At 41.7% G+C, this 20,062-nt stretch overlaps 1 protein-coding gene across 1 annotated transcript in view; it reads right to left on the reverse strand.

Moving 5' to 3' along the window:
• Window positions 1–4,032: 4,032 nt before the first annotated feature.
• The window catches only part of LOC120921072 (NACHT, LRR and PYD domains-containing protein 12-like), a 35,585-nt gene continuing 19,555 nt past the window's right edge, over window positions 4,033–20,062 (reverse strand). Inside the window, exon 8 of the mRNA XM_040333709.1 lies at window positions 4,033–4,195. Within this exon, the coding sequence (XP_040189643.1) occupies window positions 4,129–4,195 (67 nt within the window). The 3' untranslated portion in view covers window positions 4,033–4,128. The remainder of the gene's footprint in view (window positions 4,196–20,062) is intronic.

Raw genomic sequence — 20,062 nt, forward strand, 5'->3', positions numbered from 1 at the left:
CCCCGCTCAGCTGCCGGATGGTCGCGATCCCCTCCGCCGCTACCGACGGCTCCGGTAAGCGGCGGAGGGCGCGGGACAGCGGCGGGAGGGGGGGGGGCCCTCTCCCGCCACCGATAACGGCGATCTCGCGGCGAATCCGCCGCGGAGACCGCCGTTATCGTGTACAGGACCGTCGGCACTAAAGATGGATACCTCAGTTGTGACAGCAGCTGCTGCCGTTACTGAGATATCCATCTTTAAACACAGGACGTATTTTGACAATGGGCTGGAAAGCAAGTGGTTAAAACTTTGTGACAAGAAGCGACATCTGCAAAATACTCACTATGCCTCTCAGCAAATAGCTTGGGGTGTCTACTTTCCAAAATGGGGTCATTTGGGGGGGTTTGTGCCATCTTGGCATTTTATGGCCTTCAAAACTGTGATAGGTAGTGAGGAGTGAAATCAAAAATGTACGCCCTTAGAAAGCCTGAAGGCGGTGATTGATTTTCGGGGTCCCGTACGCGGCTAGGCTCCCAAAAAGTCTCACACATGTGGTATCCCCGTACTCAGTATTTTGGGGCATAATTCCACATATGCCCATGGCATGTTTAAGCAATATATCATTTAGTGACAACTTTTTGCGCAAAACAAAATTGTCTTATTCCCACAACTTGTGTCAAAATATAAAATATTCCATGGACTCGACATGCCTCTCAGCAAATAGCTTGGGGTGTCTACTTTCCAAAATGGGGTCATTTGGGGTGCTTTTGAACTGTCCTGGCATTTTATGCACAACATTTAGAAGCTTATGTCACACATCATCCACTCTTCTAACCACTTAAAGACAAAGCCCTTTCTGACACTTAGGCCCGGATTCGCATACATCGGCGCATATTTATGCCGGCGTAGCGTATCTAATATACGCTACGCCGGCGCAGAGAGGCAAGCACTGGATTCACAAAGCACTCGCTCCCATTCACTGTTAAAGATACGCTGGGTTACCTCTGTGTAAGCCGGGGTAGGTGGAAGTGGGCGTGAGCCATGCTAATCAGGCGTGACCCCATGCAAATGATGGGCCAAGCGTCATAAAAGTACTTAAAACGAACGGCTCATGCGCCGTCCCGTGGACGCATCCCAGTGCGCATGCTCAGAATCACGGCGGAACTACTCCCTAAGATACGACGGATCACTGCCTACGACGTGAACGTAACCTACGCCCAGCCCTATTCACGTACTACGTAAACAACGTAAAATACGACGGCTGTGTTCCCTGGTCCATACCTTAGCATGAGTTGCGCCTCATATATGGGGAATAACTTTACGCCGGACGTACGACTTACGCAAACCATGTATATTATGCGCCGGGCGCAAGTAAGTTCGTGAATCGACGTATCTCCCTCATTTCCATATTTGAAAATCAATGGGAGCGGGAAATGCACCCAGCGTAACTATGCTCAACAACTCTGATCCGCGGACCCCCACCCCCCCCACTCAACAACTCCGATCCATGGAATCCCCCCCCCCCCCGCTCAACAACTTCGTTGGGATGCTCATTTGTCCCTCATTCTGAAGTTGAAAAGTTGGGAGGTATGTGAAAACAGAAGGGCTCTGACGATCTCTTCCTGGAAATTAAGGAAGGATCAAGTCAGTCCCGAAGCTCTGTATAGCACATGAGCGTTCAGCAAAACCAATTGAAATAAGTACAGCCCCTTTTTTAAAAGGTGTAGAACAGCCCCCCCCCACGACATTTCCTGGTGGTTTCCAAGCTTACTGAAGCTGCCGGTAAGCACGGAACCGATCCGATGTGGCCAATGGCTAGGCAGGAAGTCAAGTGAGGGCAAGATAGCCCCCACTTGTCTCTATGCCCTTGAAGGACCAGAGTGACCTCTGATGTCACTTCCGGTCCTCAAGCACATAGACAAAAAAATGTTTATTCTTAAAGTCAGAATTACATATATATATTTTTCTTTTTAAAGGTAAACAATCTTTTTGACCTCAGCTCTCTCTAAAGAGGTCCTGTCATGCTTATTTTGCATATTTCAACGGATGTTTACATTCCTTGTAATAGGAATAAAAATGTTCAAAAAAATAAATAAAGAGGCAGCGAAAAAATAAAAAGTTAAATAAATAAGAAAACAAAAAATGTAAAGTGCTCGTGCGCAGAAGCAAACGCATACGTAAGTCGCACCCGCCTATGTAAATGGTGTTCAAACCACACATGTGAGGTATCCCCGCAATCGTTATAGTGAGAGCAAAAATTATTGTGCAAAACCTCCTCTGTTAGGCCCCATACACACGAGAGGATTTATCCGCAGATACGGTCCAGCGGACCGTATCCGCGGATAAATCCTCTCGAGGATTTCAGAAGATTTCTATGCGATGGCGTGTACACACCATCGCATTGAAATCCGCGCTGAAATCCTCTGGCGATGACGTGTCGCGCCGTCGCCGCTATTATGACGCGGCGACGGGCGCGACGCTGTCATATAAGGAATTCCACGCATGCGTCAAATCATTACGACGCGTGCGGGGAATCCCTTTGGACGGATGGATCCGGTAAGTCTGTACAGACGAGCGGATCCATCCGTTGGAATGGATTCCAGCAGATGGATTTGTTGTGCATGTCAGCAAATATCCATCTGCTGGAATCCATCCCAGAGGAGATTTCTCCGCGGAAACAGATCCGCTGGCGTGTACACACCATAGGATCTATCCGCAGAAACCCATTTGCTGGGATTTATCTGCGGATGGATTCTATCGTGTGTATGGGGCCTAACTCTATTTAATTAAAGCGTCGCCTATGGAGATTTTTAAGTACCATAATTTGTCACCATTCCTTGAGTGTGCGCAATTTCAAAGCATAACATGTTTGGTATCTATTTACTCGGCGTAACATCATCTTTCACATACAAATACAAAAAAATTGGGCTAACTTTAGTTTTTCTTTTTTATTCATTAAAGTGTAATTTTTTTTAATTGCGTTTGAAAGAACCTTGCGCAAATACAGTGTGACATAAAATATTGCAACAACTGCCATTTTATTCTCTAGGATCCCTATTAAAAAAAAATATATATATATATATATATACACACACATTTATTCTGAACATTAAGAAACAACGTATATATATTAGTGCTGTCAAACGATTACATTTTTTAATCGCGATTAATCGCATTAATGTCATAGTTAACTCGCGATTAATCTATCTAATTTATGACGAATTTCCCCACAAATATCGCACAATTCTGCAAGTGATTATAATTTATTATCGCTGTTTTCTAGCTGATCTAAAACCATTTTTGACATAAAGGGACACTTTTGGACAATCTACAGTTTTCAGGCAGAAAGAACAGTTTTTATTTTATAAAAGTACATGTAGGACACTGGGCAGACCACTAGGGACAAGGGGGGTGTGTATTTTTTACATACAGTACTGTAATCTATAAGATTACAGTATACTGTGTGTATTGTGTTTGTTTACTTTTTTGAATTTGGCGCCGTTCTCCGCTCCCGTGCGTCGTAACGTCGCAGGGAACGGAGATCGGCGGCACACAGACACTGTGAATCGAGCGAGGAGGACCCGCCGAGCGAGGAGGACCCGCCAAGCGAGGAGGACCCGCTCGATCACACAGCGGGGTGGCATCGCTGGATCCAGGGACAAGGTGAGTAACTTGCCTGTGAATCCAGCGAGAAGGTAAGCCACGCCGCGCCGCTGCACACTCTGCACGTCCACCCCGAGCGCTCCCGCGTTAATCGCGCGATAAAAATATTGACGGCGTTAACGCCGTTAATATCGCGTTTAACGCACAGCCCTAATATATATATACAAAAAAAATATTTTTTCTCTATTTGATGAAAGAATGGACATATCTTTATACAGTGTCTATCTATTTATCTATCTATATACAGTATCATATATATATATATATATATATATATATATATATATATATATATATATATATATATATATTTGTGTAGAGATGTGTGTGTGTGTGTGTGTATATATAATATATTTGCTTCCTTGTCTTCATCTCAACTATTCATGGTTAGCAGCAACAAATCAGTTCATATAAAAAAGACATGGAGCCTCCTCTGCGCTCATCTCTCACTGGTCATTTTGTATTTCTTCTGCATTCTTCAGATGTTCAGTCTGTAATGTTCATTTGTCTGAATTGTATTTCCACTGCATTGGAGAATTCATTTGTCCCGATCCTCAATAAAGAAAAAACGATGTTCGCAGAATTCAAATAAAGGCAGTGCCAGGACAAGGTCCTCTAGCGCCCATAACACGGCAAAGTGTGCCCCTTCTCCTTGGTGAACCTACATAGGGCCAGATCCACATAGAATTGGACAGGCGCAGCGTATCAGAGATACACTACGCCGCCGTATCTTACCTGGCTTTAAGTCTAATCCAGGAAGATTTGAAGTTACGGCGGCGTAGTGTATCTCTCGGCGCATAATTCAAATCGGCGGGTAGGGGGCGTGATTCATTTAAATGAAGCGCGTCCCCGCGTCGATTGAACTGCGCATGCTCCGTTTCGAAATTTCCCACCGTGCTTTGCGCAAAATGACGTCGCAACGACGTAATTTTTTTGAACTTAGACGTGAGTTACGTCCATCCCTATTCACGGACGACTTACGCAAAAAAAATTCAAATTTTGACGCGGGAACGACGGCCATACTTAACATGGCCAGTCTATCTATACGCCGCAAAATACCAGCTTTAACTATACGCCGGAAAAAGCCGACTACAGACGACGTAAGAGAATGCGACGGCCGCGCGTACGTTCGTGGATCGTCGGAAAAAGCTAATTTGCATACCCGACGCAGAAAACAACGCAAACTCCACCAAGCGGACGCCGAAGTATTGCATCTTAGATCCGAAGGCGTACGAAGCCGTATGCCTGTCGGATCGAACCCAGATGCCGTTGTATCTTGGTTTGAGGATTCAAACTAAAGATACGACGCGGGAAATTTGAAAGTACGCCGGCGTATCAGTAGATACGCCGGCGTACTCTCTTTCTGGATCTGGCCCATAGTGTTGGGCCCACTTCACACCTGTACATTCTAATTGTATTATCATATGCACATTAACATGTGGTAGTTTTTGGGCTAACATAACATTGGTGTCAGTGGGAGGAATAGTGCCCCATCATTGATATCAGTGGGAGGAATAGTGCCTTATCATTGGTGTCAGTGGGAGGAATAGTGCCCCATCATTGGTATCAGTGAGAGGAATAGTGTCCCATCATTGGTGTCAGTGGGAGGAATAGTGTCCCATCATTGGTGTCAGTGGGAGGAATAGTGCCTTATCATTGGTGTCAGTGGGATGAAGAGTTTCTTATCATTGGTGTCAGTGGGAGGAATAATGTCCCATCATTGGTGTCAGTGGGAGGAATAATGTCCCATCATTGGTGTCAGTGGGAGGAATAGTGTCCCATCATTGGTGTCAGTGGGAGGAATAGTGTCCCATCATTGGTGTCAGTGGGAGGAATAGTGCCTTATTATTGGTGTCAGTGGGATGAAGCGTTTCTTATCATTTGTGTCAGTGGGAGGAATAATGTCCCATCATTGGTGTCAGTGGGAGGAATAGTGTCCCATCATTGGTGTCAGTGATAGGAATAGTGTCCCATCATTGGTGTCAGTGGGAGGAATAGTGTCCCATCATTGGTGTCAGTGGGATGAAGAGTGTCCCATCATTGGTGTTAGTGGGGGGAATAGTGTCCCATCATTGGTGTCAGTGGGTGGAATAGTGTCCCATCATTGGTGTCAGTGGGTGGAATAGTGTCCCAACATTGGTTTATATTTAGAATTACGATTGCCCTGGGGTGGTAATCAAACACCCCTTAGTATAAGGTGCCACATCCTGAATAATGTAGATAAATAGAAAAAGACTGTGAAGTCTGAGACTAGGAGAAAGTGGACTTTGTAGGCACCAGATTTTTAAAAAAAGATATAAATAATTTTAATTTGAACAGTACATTAGCACAAAAAACACTGAACAATTGCTCAATTTGATAATGAGAAAAAGAAAAACAACACAAAATACAATGTGATACACAAATAACTCAATTCCTGTCCCTTTCTGAAAGACACCGCTGATAGCCACAGGGCTAGATGTAAAAATTACACAATAAGCGCTGGGTGGCGTTGTAGACTTCAAGAGATGGTGCAGGATGAGTTTGGATAAAAGTGGGGATCAGCTCAACATGTTTCGCGACGTTGTCGCTTCTTCGGGAGCTTCTGGGTGTTTAAAAGACAAAACAGTGTTGCCATTAGAGATGTATATATATCCAAATACAATACAATATTGTTTAAACATTAGGCATATTGTACATCAATACAAAAAGGCCTCTGAGCATATTAAGAACAGCATTTTGACTGTGGCCATAATACTCACCGAGAAACGGTGTTTAGTAGCTTTGAAGAGTGCTCAGCAGCGTCCAGAGTTAAATATATGATCAGACCAACTACCTTAGTCAGATGAAATGAGATACCAAGGGTCAAAACCACACTGACCATGCACCGCCGGGCAGGTTTGAACCAGTTGGGGTATCTAAAAATTGGATAGTAGACAAGAAAAATAGTAATGTGTCCAACACTGGGTAGGACCATAAAAAATTACAAAAGGGAAGTCAGAGAGGAAAAAAAGAAGAAAAAAGAGAAGAAACGGATGAAAAAAGTATATATGAAATATATGATATGTATAAGGTTTGGCTGATATAGCATACCTTGAAAGAGGTATAAGGGCCTAGGCATTCAGAGGACAATTCCAGGAGCTGGAAAAGGGGAACGCCCTTAGAGAGAAAATACTGGGACAACAGAAGGTAAAGGGTCCATGTGAATCCCCTCCTAACTGTAACAAGTCCAAAAAATATAAACAGTAAAAAATATATATAAAAAAAAAAAAAAAAAAAAAAAAATATATAAATATAAAGAAACAAATATAAATAATGATATTATTGGTTGCCAGATAATAAGCTAAAAGATTTAATAGGCACTTGGTTTGTAAGAGAAGTAGTTGATGTTTCAAATAAAACCTAACATTCAACAAAAATGTTGGTATATAAGCAGTAATTTTTACCTTGATAATAAAGGACTGGATAACAAGTCAATTCACAAAAATTGCCACAAGATGGCAGCGTTGAGCGTTAGGCTGGAGCGAGGAGTGAGGAAACCCCCACAGTGGAACAGCAATCAGCTGTTGAAAATACAAAACCACTCTTAATAGAGGCATGGTAGCAGACAAAAATAAGCAAGGGCAATGAAGGAAAAAATTGTACATACCCAATGCTTGACTAGCAGATGGAACGATCTTGGGCAGTGAAATGGCGTGTAGGCCCCCTGGACGTCCGTCCTGGCTGGCATTCAACAAAGAGCAACTGCATACACAGGCTCTTGTTGAATTTAAATACCCCGCGCGGATGACGTCACGCTAATTGACAATCATCCGACTGGCCAGAAAAGGATACACTGCGCATGCGCGTGCGCATGCGCACAGAGAGCCGCGATCAGGCTCTCTGAATGGATGGAAAACAAGTGTATGCGTATGGTGTTTCCCAGATGGAAAAAAGAAATGGGGAATTTTAGACACCATATTTAGAGTGCCATCACACATTCTAAAGTCTGGATGAATAGCATCTGACCGGATAGTGTGATGGCTTACCTGGCCACTGGTTCATCTGCTCAACGGCGCATGGCACTGTGGTGACAGGTGGTAAGGCAGGCATAGGTCTGAACATATATAAACGCTGGATGAGCAAACAATAAGGAAAAATGATAAAACATTTATATAGGAAGACATGCAAAATGCATGTATAACAAGATTGGATCCATCATAGAGTGGACATATACAACACATTAATAAATGATGATCATAGTACTGTTTCTACTTATTAATGAAAAATCAATAGAGAAACTGCACAAAATTTGTCACAGAACAAACTTTTAAAACCTGGACGTTGGGAAGGGGAAATGGGGGTGGCCCAAACCGGGGCCACTTTGGCCACTAGAAAAGACTGGCTTAATGCTGTAGCTTGATCAGGTCACAAGAGATTTGAGGTATTTATTAACCGTATTGAGATTATTACATAGAGAGAAGTGAAATCAAAACCATTTAGATATATAATGGTCAGACCTAAAATAATAAAACGAAAACCAAAGCAAAAACTGATATACAACAAAGGAAAAACTAATTATGAATATTATGCAGGTAAACAATCAACGTTGGAAAACCAACGTTGGTTTGATGGACCGATCTCTAGGTATGGGAGCTGCCATACAGGTCCCTCAAAGGAAGGGCCTGTATGATAGCACCTCATTGATCCCCGGTAATTTAGTGGCGCCCAGGCGCTCTATCCACAGAGTCTCCCTCTGAAGAATAGATTTGTCCCAGTTACCCCCTCGAGGGTCACGCGGGACAACCTCCAATACAAGAAATTGAATAGAAGATGTATCAAATTTATGAAATAACCCCAGATGGCGACTTATCGGTGTGAGCATCTTAGCGTATTGCGAATAATAAATGTGATCGTAGATCCTTTTCTTAAATTTACGTAATGTTTTTCCGACATAGTAAGCCCCGCATTTACAGGTCATTAAATAAATGACCCCCTCGGTGTCACAACTGGCCTGAAAGCGAGGTCTAAACGTTTCCCCATTGGGCAAGCTAAATTTGGTGCCAGCTTGCACCCAAGGGCAATAAGCGCAATGGCCACATTTAGAAATGCCTGGACTTCGATTATGGATCACAGGATTGGTTTTTGCTTGGTAAAGGCTTGATGTTAGTTTGTTACCAATTGAGGTATTCTTCCTAAATACTATTTCTGGTCTGTGTTTAACATATTTACCAATAGTCACATCTTCGCTTAGGAGGTGCCAGTGTTTTTCTAGGCAGCTGCGTAGTTGGTAGTGTTGGGACGTGTACTTTGTTATAAATCTAGTGATTTGTTGATCTTTATTTTCTATTTTTTGAGGGTGTATAAGAGAGGGTCTATCTCGATTGAGAGCTTTGTTGAAAGCTTTTCTCAAAAGAGATTTGCTGTACCCTCGCAGTAACAAACGAGAGCGTAGCTCATTGGCCTGAGATCTAAAGTCCGTATCATGTGTACAGTTCCTCCTAAGTCGGATGTACTGAGCATATGGAATACTGTGGATGAGATGTGTCGGGTGGCTGCTTTGGGCGTGTAGCACCGTGTTCCCTGCTGTTTGCTTTCGATAAAGCCTGGTTGCAATGTTGTTAGAGGCATCTCGGTATATTGATAGATCCAAAAATGATAAAGTGTCTCTATTATATTCAAAGGTAAATTTTAAGTTGAATGTGTTTTTGTTCAAACAACTTATGAATTCATGTAGACTTTGTATAGTGCCTGTCCATATGAGAAAAATGTCGTCGATGTATCTATACCAACACAGGACCTGGGCCATGAAGTCATCGTAAGCCTCATTGGAGGCTATTTCCCTCTCCCACCCCCCCAGGTACAGGTTCGCGTAAGCCGGTGCGCAACAAGTGCCCATGGCTACGCCCTGTACCTGGAGGTAGTGGGAGTCTAGGAAGGTGAAACTATTATGATGGAGGATAAATGACAACAGTTTCAAAATAAAAGATTGAAATTTCCAGGTACGATGATCCTCCTTCATGAGGAAGGATCTGATGACCTCAAGGCCCAGGTCGTGCGGTATACTCGAGTACAATGCCTCAACGTCAATGCTAACAAATGTAGCGTCTGATGGTATTGTAACGCCATCAAGATGTCGCAATAGGTCTGATGTATCCTTAACATAGGATGGGAGGCTAATAACATAAGGCATCAAAAAGAAATCCACCAGTCTGCTGGCATTTTCAGTAATTGACCCTATCCCCGAGATGATGGGTCTACCCGGTGGTTTGGATTTGTTTTTGTGGATTTTGGGGATAGCATAAAATATCGCCTCCCTAGGGAAGGCAGTGTTTAGATATTCATAGGTTTGTTGGTCAATTAGGGCTTCGGAAAAGGCAGAATAAAGTAATAACTTAAATTCTAAATGAAATTGGGCAATAATGTCCTTTGAAATCGGTCTGTACCAAGCTGCGTTTTTGAGAATGTTAAAACACATTTCTTCGTATTGGTCACACGTAAGTAAAACTATATTGCCTCCCTTGTCCGAAGCCTTAATGACTGTGTCCTGCCTAGCCTGTAGGGATTTAAGTGCTTTTTGATGGTCAATACTGAGATTGGAAGGTGTGGATGACATAGACATGTTTTTAACCTCATGGACCATAGCAATTAGAAATGCTGAGACTTGTTCGTTAGTGTGTAAATCTGGGAATTGGTTTGATTTGCGCTTAAAAGCACTGATGTCTTTTTTGCGTGGTAGAGAGTTAGCATTAGTTTCACTGGATGTGGGGATGGCGGTGCCTTCATTTTCCTCAAGTAACAATATAAGATCCTTCAGGGCTCTAAATTCTTTCATTGTATATTTTTTGATTTGCTCTGAGAGTTCTCTCTCAGCCTTGATTCGTTGTTTGTCAGGATCGAAAATGTGTTTATAGGTAAGTTTCCTAGCGAACAAGTAAAGGTCCTTGATCACCTCATATTTGTCCATGTTGTTACTTGGACAGAAACTTAAACCTAGTTTGAGGACGGCTAACTCATCATCCGATAGGGGGTATGGTGTGAGATTAATCACGCTCAATTCCTCATAGGTGATGCTCCCAGGAGGGTCTCTCCTAAAGGGATCTCCGATTGTATTAGACGTGTGTGGGTGATTCGATGTGAATCATTGCCCGGTGCATTGAGAGAGCGTGATTGATGGGAAGGGGTACCTGACAGACTAGGTATTCCTGTCTCCATCAATGCTCCCTCTTGATGCAAATTTGCGTTGGGTTTGGGGGTTTGCAATGCACTGGGCGGATGGAGTTGTTTAACCGCTTTAGCTGCTAGGGGTCCCGTATAAGAAAAATGGGATAGTCCTAAGTTCTGTGAGGACCCTTCACCCCTATTGGAAACACCCTGTGAGTGACCCTGCATGGGATTGAAACCTGCCACAGTAGTGGGTTTCTTTTTGGTGCTGGGTGTGTTAGGATGCCCACCACCTTGGTATTCCCTCTTACGTGTCCGAGAGTTCGCTTGTGCTGCCGTCGATCTTTGTTGCATCTGCGAAAAAGAGGAAGAGGATAAGGATGAGTCAGATTCAAAGTCTTCTTCAGATAGCCCTGAGTTTCCAAAACCAGGTGGTGGGTATTTGCGAGAGCCTCTACCTCGACCCCTGGCTGGAAAATCCCATCTATAGGCATAGCCTTCAACAAAAGCCATGCGATCTTTAGCCATTTTTGACTGTTTTTTTGAAATAATACTCTTATTAAGTTTATCAAGAAACACTTTTAGTTCTTGATGTTTATCGGCATAAAGGGGATGAGTCTTGACATGCTCATATTGAGTAATGAGAAGCGCTAAATCGCGATCTAATATATTGGTATCTGATTGGTATTGAATCAATAACAATTGCATGCATTCTTTACTGCATTTATTCAAGACTCCTTCCCAGGAGTTTTTTAGGTCTTGTGAGGCATTTTTGATAGTTGGAAACATTTGTATCCTTAAGCCCATAGGGCTAATGTTTTCTTTTATATATTCCTTGAAAAATTCCATGTGCCAATAAAGGTTTGATTTCTTTTTCAGTAAATATTTCAACTTGCCAAAAAATAGCCTTAGATCATCAACATCCTTATTGGTTCCATTGTATGACGTTTGGAACTCGGTCATTAATCCTGACCATGCTGTGCCTACAAAGTCCATACTTACTCAAACCCAATTAAACCAAATGTTAAATAAAGAAAAGAGGAGAGAACAGGTAACACACAGAGATTATTGTCAACGCTAAACGCCAGCAACAATATATATGGTTATTGCTTTGAATAATCAATAGTGGCATGAGGGGGATTTCCAGGTTTAAAAGGGAGTTTCTGTATAGCAACAATTTTTTGAATACAAAAAATTATAATAACGATAAGAAATTATATGTGTGGGTAAATACGTATACACATATAAAGCGTAAATAGGGCCTAGTCACCTAAATGGTGACTAGAAGGTGCTTCCACCAATATATATATTTATATTTAGAATTACGATTGCCCTGGGGTGGTAATCAAACACCCCTTAGTATAAGGTGCCACATCCTGAATAATGTAGATAAATAGAAAAAGACTGTGAAGTCTGAGACTAGGAGAAAGTGGACTTTGTAGGCACCAGATTTTTAAAAAAAGATATAAATAATTTTAATTTGAACAGTACATTAGCACAAAAAACACTGAACAATTGCTCAATTTGATAATGAGAAAAAGAAAAACAACACAAAATACAATGTGATACACAAATAACTCAATTCCTGTCCCTTTCTGAAAGACACCGCTGATAGCCACAGGGCTAGATGTAAAAATTACACAATAAGCGCTGGGTGGCGTTGTAGACTTCAAGAGATGGTGCAGGATGAGTTTGGATAAAAGTGGGGATCAGCTCAACATGTTTCGCGACGTTGTCGCTTCTTCGGGAGCTTCTGGGTGTTTAAAAGACAAAACAGTGTTGCCATTAGAGATGTATATATATCCAAATACAATACAATATTGTTTAAACATTAGGCATATTGTACATCAATACAAAAAGGCCTCTGAGCATATTAAGAACAGCATTTTGACTGTGGCCATAATACTCACCGAGAAACGGTGTTTAGTAGCTTTGAAGAGTGCTCAGCAGCGTCCAGAGTTAAATATATGATCAGACCAACTACCTTAGTCAGATGAAATGAGATACCAAGGGTCAAAACCACACTGACCATGCACCGCCGGGCAGGTTTGAACCAGTTGGGGTATCTAAAAATTGGATAGTAGACAAGAAAAATAGTAATGTGTCCAACACTGGGTAGGACCATAAAAAATTACAAAAGGGAAGTCAGAGAGGAAAAAAAGAAGAAAAAAGAGAAGAAACGGATGAAAAAAGTATATATGAAATATATGATATGTATAAGGTTTGGCTGATATAGCATACCTTGAAAGAGGTATAAGGGCCTAGGCATTCAGAGGACAATTCCAGGAGCTGGAAAAGGGGAACGCCCTTAGAGAGAAAATACTGGGACAACAGAAGGTAAAGGGTCCATGTGAATCCCCTCCTAACTGTAACAAGTCCAAAAAATATAAACAGTAAAAAATATATATAAAAAAAAAAAAAAAAAAAAAAAAAAATATAAATATAAAGAAACAAATATAAATAATGATATTATTGGTTGCCAGATAATAAGCTAAAAGATTTAATAGGCACTTGGTTTGTAAGAGAAGTAGTTGATGTTTCAAATAAAACCTAACATTCAACAAAAATGTTGGTATATAAGCAGTAATTTTTACCTTGATAATAAAGGACTGGATAACAAGTCAATTCACAAAAATTGCCACAAGATGGCAGCGTTGAGCGTTAGGCTGGAGCGAGGAGTGAGGAAACCCCCACAGTGGAACAGCAATCAGCTGTTGAAAATACAAAACCACTCTTAATAGAGGCATGGTAGCAGACAAAAATAAGCAAGGGCAATGAAGGAAAAAATTGTACATACCCAATGCTTGACTAGCAGATGGAACGATCTTGGGCAGTGAAATGGCGTGTAGGCCCCCTGGACGTCCGTCCTGGCTGGCATTCAACAAAGAGCAACTGCATACACAGGCTCTTGTTGAATTTAAATACCCCGCGCGGATGACGTCACGCTAATTGACAATCATCCGACTGGCCAGAAAAGGATACACTGCGCATGCGCGTGCGCATGCGCACAGAGAGCCGCGATCAGGCTCTCTGAATGGATGGAAAACAAGTGTATGCGTATGGTGTTTCCCAGATGGAAAAAAGAAATGGGGAATTTTAGACACCATATTTAGAGTGCCATCACACATTCTAAAGTCTGGATGAATAGCATCTGACCGGATAGTGTGATGGCTTACCTGGCCACTGGTTCATCTGCTCAACGGCGCATGGCACTGTGGTGACAGGTGGTAAGGCAGGCATAGGTCTGAACATATATAAACGCTGGATGAGCAAACAATAAGGAAAAATGATAAAACATTTATATAGGAAGACATGCAAAATGCATGTATAACAAGATTGGATCCATCATAGAGTGGACATATACAACACATTAATAAATGATGATCATAGTACTGTTTCTACTTATTAATGAAAAATCAATAGAGAAACTGCACAAAATTTGTCACAGAACAAACTTTTAAAACCTGGACGTTGGGAAGGGGAAATGGGGGTGGCCCAAACCGGGGCCACTTTGGCCACTAGAAAAGACTGGCTTAATGCTGTAGCTTGATCAGGTCACAAGAGATTTGAGGTATTTATTAACCGTATTGAGATTATTACATAGAGAGAAGTGAAATCAAAACCATTTAGATATATAATGGTCAGACCTAAAATAATAAAACGAAAACCAAAGCAAAAACTGATATACAACAAAGGAAAAACTAATTATGAATATTATGCAGGTAAACAATCAACGTTGGAAAACCAACGTTGGTTTGATGGACCGATCTCTAGGTATGGGAGCTGCCATACAGGTCCCTCAAAGGAAGGGCCTGTATGATAGCACCTCATTGATCCCCGGTAATTTAGTGGCGCCCAGGCGCTCTATCCACAGAGTCTCCCTCTGAAGAATAGATTTGTCCCAGTTACCCCCTCGAGGGTCACGCGGGACAACCTCCAATACAAGAAATTGAATAGAAGATGTATCAAATTTATGAAATAACCCCAGATGGCGACTTATCGGTGTGAGCATCTTAGCGTATTGCGAATAATAAATGTGATCGTAGATCCTTTTCTTAAATTTACGTAATGTTTTTCCGACATAGTAAGCCCCGCATTTACAGGTCATTAAATAAATGACCCCCTCGGTGTCACAACTGGCCTGAAAGCGAGGTCTAAACGTTTCCCCATTGGGCAAGCTAAATTTGGTGCCAGCTTGCACCCAAGGGCAATAAGCGCAATGGCCACATTTAGAAATGCCTGGACTTTTATTTTTTGGACTTGTTACAGTTAGGAGGGGATTCACATGGACCCTTTACCTTCTGTTGTCCCAGTATTTTCTCTCTAAGGGCGTTCCCCTTTTCCAGCTCCTGGAATTGTCCTCTGAATGCCTAGGCCCTTATACCTCTTTCAAGGTATGCTATATCAGCCAAACCTTATACATATCATATATTTCATATATACTTTTTTCATCCGTTTCTTCTCTTTTTTCTTCTTTTTTTCCTCTCTGACTTCCCTTTTGTAATTTTTTATGGTCCTACCCAGTGTTGGACACATTACTATTTTTCTTGTCTACTATCCAATTTTTAGATACCCCAACTGGTTCAAACCTGCCCGGCGGTGCATGGTCAGTGTGGTTTTGACCCTTGGTATCTCATTTCATCTGACTAAGGTAGTTGGTCTGATCATATATTTAACTCTGGACGCTGCTGAGCACTCTTCAAAGCTACTAAACACCGTTTCTCGGTGAGTATTATGGCCACAGTCAAAATGCTGTTCTTAATATGCTCAGAGGCCTTTTTGTATTGATGTACAATATGCCTAATGTTTAAACAATATTGTATTGTATTTGGATATATATACATCTCTAATGGCAACACTGTTTTGTCTTTTAAACACCCAGAAGCTCCCGAAGAAGCGACAACGTCGCGAAACATGTTGAGCTGATCCCCACTTTTATCCAAACTCATCCTGCACCATCTCTTGAAGTCTACAACGCCACCCAGCGCTTATTGTGTAATTTTTACATCTAGCCCTGTGGCTATCAGCGGTGTCTTTCAGAAAGGGACAGGAATTGAGTTATTTGTGTATCACATTGTATTTTGTGTTGTTTTTCTTTTTCTCATTATCAAATTGAGCAATTGTTCAGTGTTTTTTGTGCTAATGTACTGTTCAAATTAAAATTATTTATATCTTTTTTTAAAAATCTGGTGCCTACAAAGTCCACTTTCTCCTAGTCTCAGACTTCACAGTCTTTTTCTATTTATCTACATTATTCAGGATGTGGCACCTTATACTAAGGGGTGTTTGATTACCACCCCAGGGCAATCGTAATTCTAAATATAAATATATATATTGGTGGAAGCACCTTCTAGTCACCATTTAGGTGACTAGGCCCTATTTACGCTTTATATGTGTATACGTATTTACCCACACATATAATTTCTTATCGTTATTATATTTTTTTGTATTCAAAAAATTGTTGCTATACAGAAACTCCCTTTTAAACCTGGAAATCCCCCTCATGCCACTATTGATTATTCAAAGCAATAACCATATATATTGTTGCTGGCGTTTAGCGTTGACAATAATCTCTGTGTGTTACCTGTTCTCTCCTCTTTTCTTTATTTAACATTTGGTTTAATTGGGTTTGAGTAAGTATGGACTTTGTAGGCACAGCATGGTCAGGATTAATGACCGAGTTCCAAACGTCATACAATGGAACCAATAAGGATGTTGATGATCTAAGGCTATTTTTTGGCAAGTTGAAATATTTACTGAAAAAGAAATCAAACCTTTATTGGCACATGGAATTTTTCAAGGAATATATAAAAGAAAACATTAGCCCTATGGGCTTAAGGATACAAATGTTTCCAACTATCAAAAATGCCTCACAAGACCTAAAAAACTCCTGGGAAGGAGTCTTGAATAAATGCAGTAAAGAATGCATGCAATTGTTATTGATTCAATACCAATCAGATACCAATATATTAGATCGCGATTTAGCGCTTCTCATTACTCAATATGAGCATGTCAAGACTCATCCCCTTTATGCCGATAAACATCAAGAACTAAAAGTGTTTCTTGATAAACTTAATAAGAGTATTATTTCAAAAAAACAGTCAAAAATGGCTAAAGATCGCATGGCTTTTGTTGAAGGCTATGCCTATAGATGGGATTTTCCAGCCAGGGGTCGAGGTAGAGGCTCTCGCAAATACCCACCACCTGGTTTTGGAAACTCAGGGCTATCTGAAGAAGACTTTGAATCTGACTCATCCTTATCCTCTTCCTCTTTTTCGCAGATGCAACAAAGATCGACGGCAGCACAAGCGAACTCTCGGACACGTAAGAGGGAATACCAAGGTGGTGGGCATCCTAACACACCCAGCACCAAAAAGAAACCCACTACTGTGGCAGGTTTCAATCCCATGCAGGGTCACTCACAGGGTGTTTCCAATAGGGGTGAAGGGTCCTCACAGAACTTAGGACTATCCCATTTTTCTTATACGGGACCCCTAGCAGCTAAAGCGGTTTAAACAACTCCATCCGCCCAGTGCATTGCAAACCCCCAAACCCAACGCAAATTTGCATCAAGAGGGAGCATTGATGGAGACAGGAATACCTAGTCTGTCAGGTACCCCTTCCCATCAATCACGCTCTCTCAATGCACCGGGCAATGATTCACATCGAATCACCCACACACGTCTAATACAATCGGAGATCCCTTTAGGAGAGACCCTCCTGGGAGCATCACCTATGAGGAATTGAGCGTGATTAATCTCACACCATACCCCCTATCGGATGATGAGTTAGCCGTCCTCAAACTAGGTTTAAGTTTCTGTCCAAGTAACAACATGGACAAATATGAGGTGATCAAGGACCTTTACTTGTTCGCTAGGAAACTTACCTATAAACACATTTTCGATCCTGACAAACAACGAATCAAGGCTGAGAGAGAACTCTCAGAGCAAATCAAAAAATATACAATGAAAGAATTTAGAGCCCTGAAGGATCTTATATTGTTACTTGAGGAAAATGAAGGCACCGCCATCCCCACATCCAGTGAAACTAATGCTAACTCTCTACCACGCAAAAAAGACATCAGTGCTTTTAAGCGCAAATCAAACCAATTCCCAGATTTACACACTAACGAACAAGTCTCAGCATTTCTAATTGCTATGGTCCATGAGGTTAAAAACATGTCTATGTCATCCACACCTTCCAATCTCAGTATTGACCATCAAAAAGCACTTAAATCCCTACAGGCTAGGCAGGACACAGTCATTAAGGCTTCGGACAAGGGAGGCAATATAGTTTTACTTACGTGTGACCAATACGAAGAAATGTGTTTTAACATTCTCAAAAACGCAGCTTGGTACAGACCGATTTCAAAGGACATTATTGCCCAATTTCATTTAGAATTTAAGTTATTACTTTATTCTGCCTTTTCCGAAGCCCTAATTGACCAACAAACCTATGAATATCTAAACACTGCCTTCCCTAGGGAGGCGATATTTTATGCTATCCCCAAAATCCACAAAAACAAATCCAAACCACCGGGTAGACCCATCATCTCGGGGATAGGGTCAATTACTGAAAATGCCAGCAGACTGGTGGATTTCTTTTTGATGCCTTATGTTATTAGCCTCCCATCCTATGTTAAGGATACATCAGACCTATTGCGACATCTTGATGGCGTTACAATACCATCAGACGCTACATTTGTTAGCATTGACGTTGAGGCATTGTACTCGAGTATACCGCACGACCTGGGCCTTGAGGTCATCAGATCCTTCCTCATGAAGGAGGATCATCGTACCTGGAAATTTCAATCTTTTATTTTGAAACTGTTGTCATTTATCCTCCATCATAATAGTTTCACCTTCCTAGACTCCCACTACCTCCAGGTACAGGGCGTAGCCATGGGCACTTGTTGCGCACCGGCTTACGCGAACCTGTACCTGGGGGGGTGGGAGAGGGAAATAGCCTCCAATGAGGCTTACGATGACTTCATGGCCCAGGTCCTGTGTTGGTATAGATACATCGACGACATTTTTCTCATATGGACAGGCACTATACAAAGTCTACATGAATTCATAAGTTGTTTGAACAAAAACACATTCAACTTAAAATTTACCTTTGAATATAATAGAGACACTTTATCATTTTTGGATCTATCAATATACCGAGATGCCTCTAACAACATTGCAACCAGGCTTTATCGAAAGCAAACAGCAGGGAACACGGTGCTACACGCCCAAAGCAGCCACCCGACACATCTCATCCACAGTATTCCATATGCTCAGTACATCCGACTTAGGAGGAACTGTACACATGATACGGACTTTAGATCTCAGGCCAATGAGCTACGCTCTCGTTTGTTACTGCGAGGGTACAGCAAATCTCTTTTGAGAAAAGCTTTCAACAAAGCTCTCAATCGAGATAGACCCTCTCTTATACACCCTCAAAAAATAGAAAATAAAGATCAACAAATCACTAGATTTATAACAAAGTACACGTCCCAACACTACCAACTACGCAGCTGCCTAGAAAAACACTGGCACCTCCTAAGCGAAGATGTGACTATTGGTAAATATGTTAAACACAGACCAGAAATAGTATTTAGGAAGAATACCTCAATTGGTAACAAACTAACATCAAGCCTTTACCAAGCAAAAACCAATCCTGTGATCCATAATCGAAGTCCAGGCATTTCTAAATGTGGCCATTGCGCTTATTGCCCTTGGGTGCAAGCTGGCACCAAATTTAGCTTGCCCAATGGGGAAACGTTTAGACCTCGCTTTCAGGCCAGTTGTGACACCGAGGGGGTCATTTATTTAATGACCTGTAAATGCGGGGCTTACTATGTCGGAAAAACATTACGTAAATTTAAGAAAAGGATCTACGATCACATTTATTATTCGCAATACGCTAAGATGCTCACACCGATAAGTCGCCATCTGGGGTTATTTCATAAATTTGATACATCTTCTATTCAATTTCTTGTATTGGAGGTTGTCCCGCGTGACCCTCGAGGGGGTAACTGGGACAAATCTATTCTTCAGAGGGAGACTCTGTGGATAGAGCGCCTGGGCGCCACTAAATTACCGGGGATCAATGAGGTGCTATCATACAGGCCCTTCCTTTGAGGGACCTGTATGGCAGCTCCCATACCTAGAGATCGGTCCATCAAACCAACGTTGGTTTTCCAACGTTGATTGTTTACCTGCATAATATTCATAATTAGTTTTTCCTTTGTTGTATATCAGTTTTTGCTTTGGTTTTCGTTTTATTATTTTAGGTCTGACCATTATATATC

This window comes from Rana temporaria, chromosome 13 (assembly GCF_905171775.1).
Source record: "Rana temporaria chromosome 13, aRanTem1.1, whole genome shotgun sequence".
Taxonomy (NCBI): domain Eukaryota; kingdom Metazoa; phylum Chordata; class Amphibia; order Anura; family Ranidae; genus Rana; species Rana temporaria.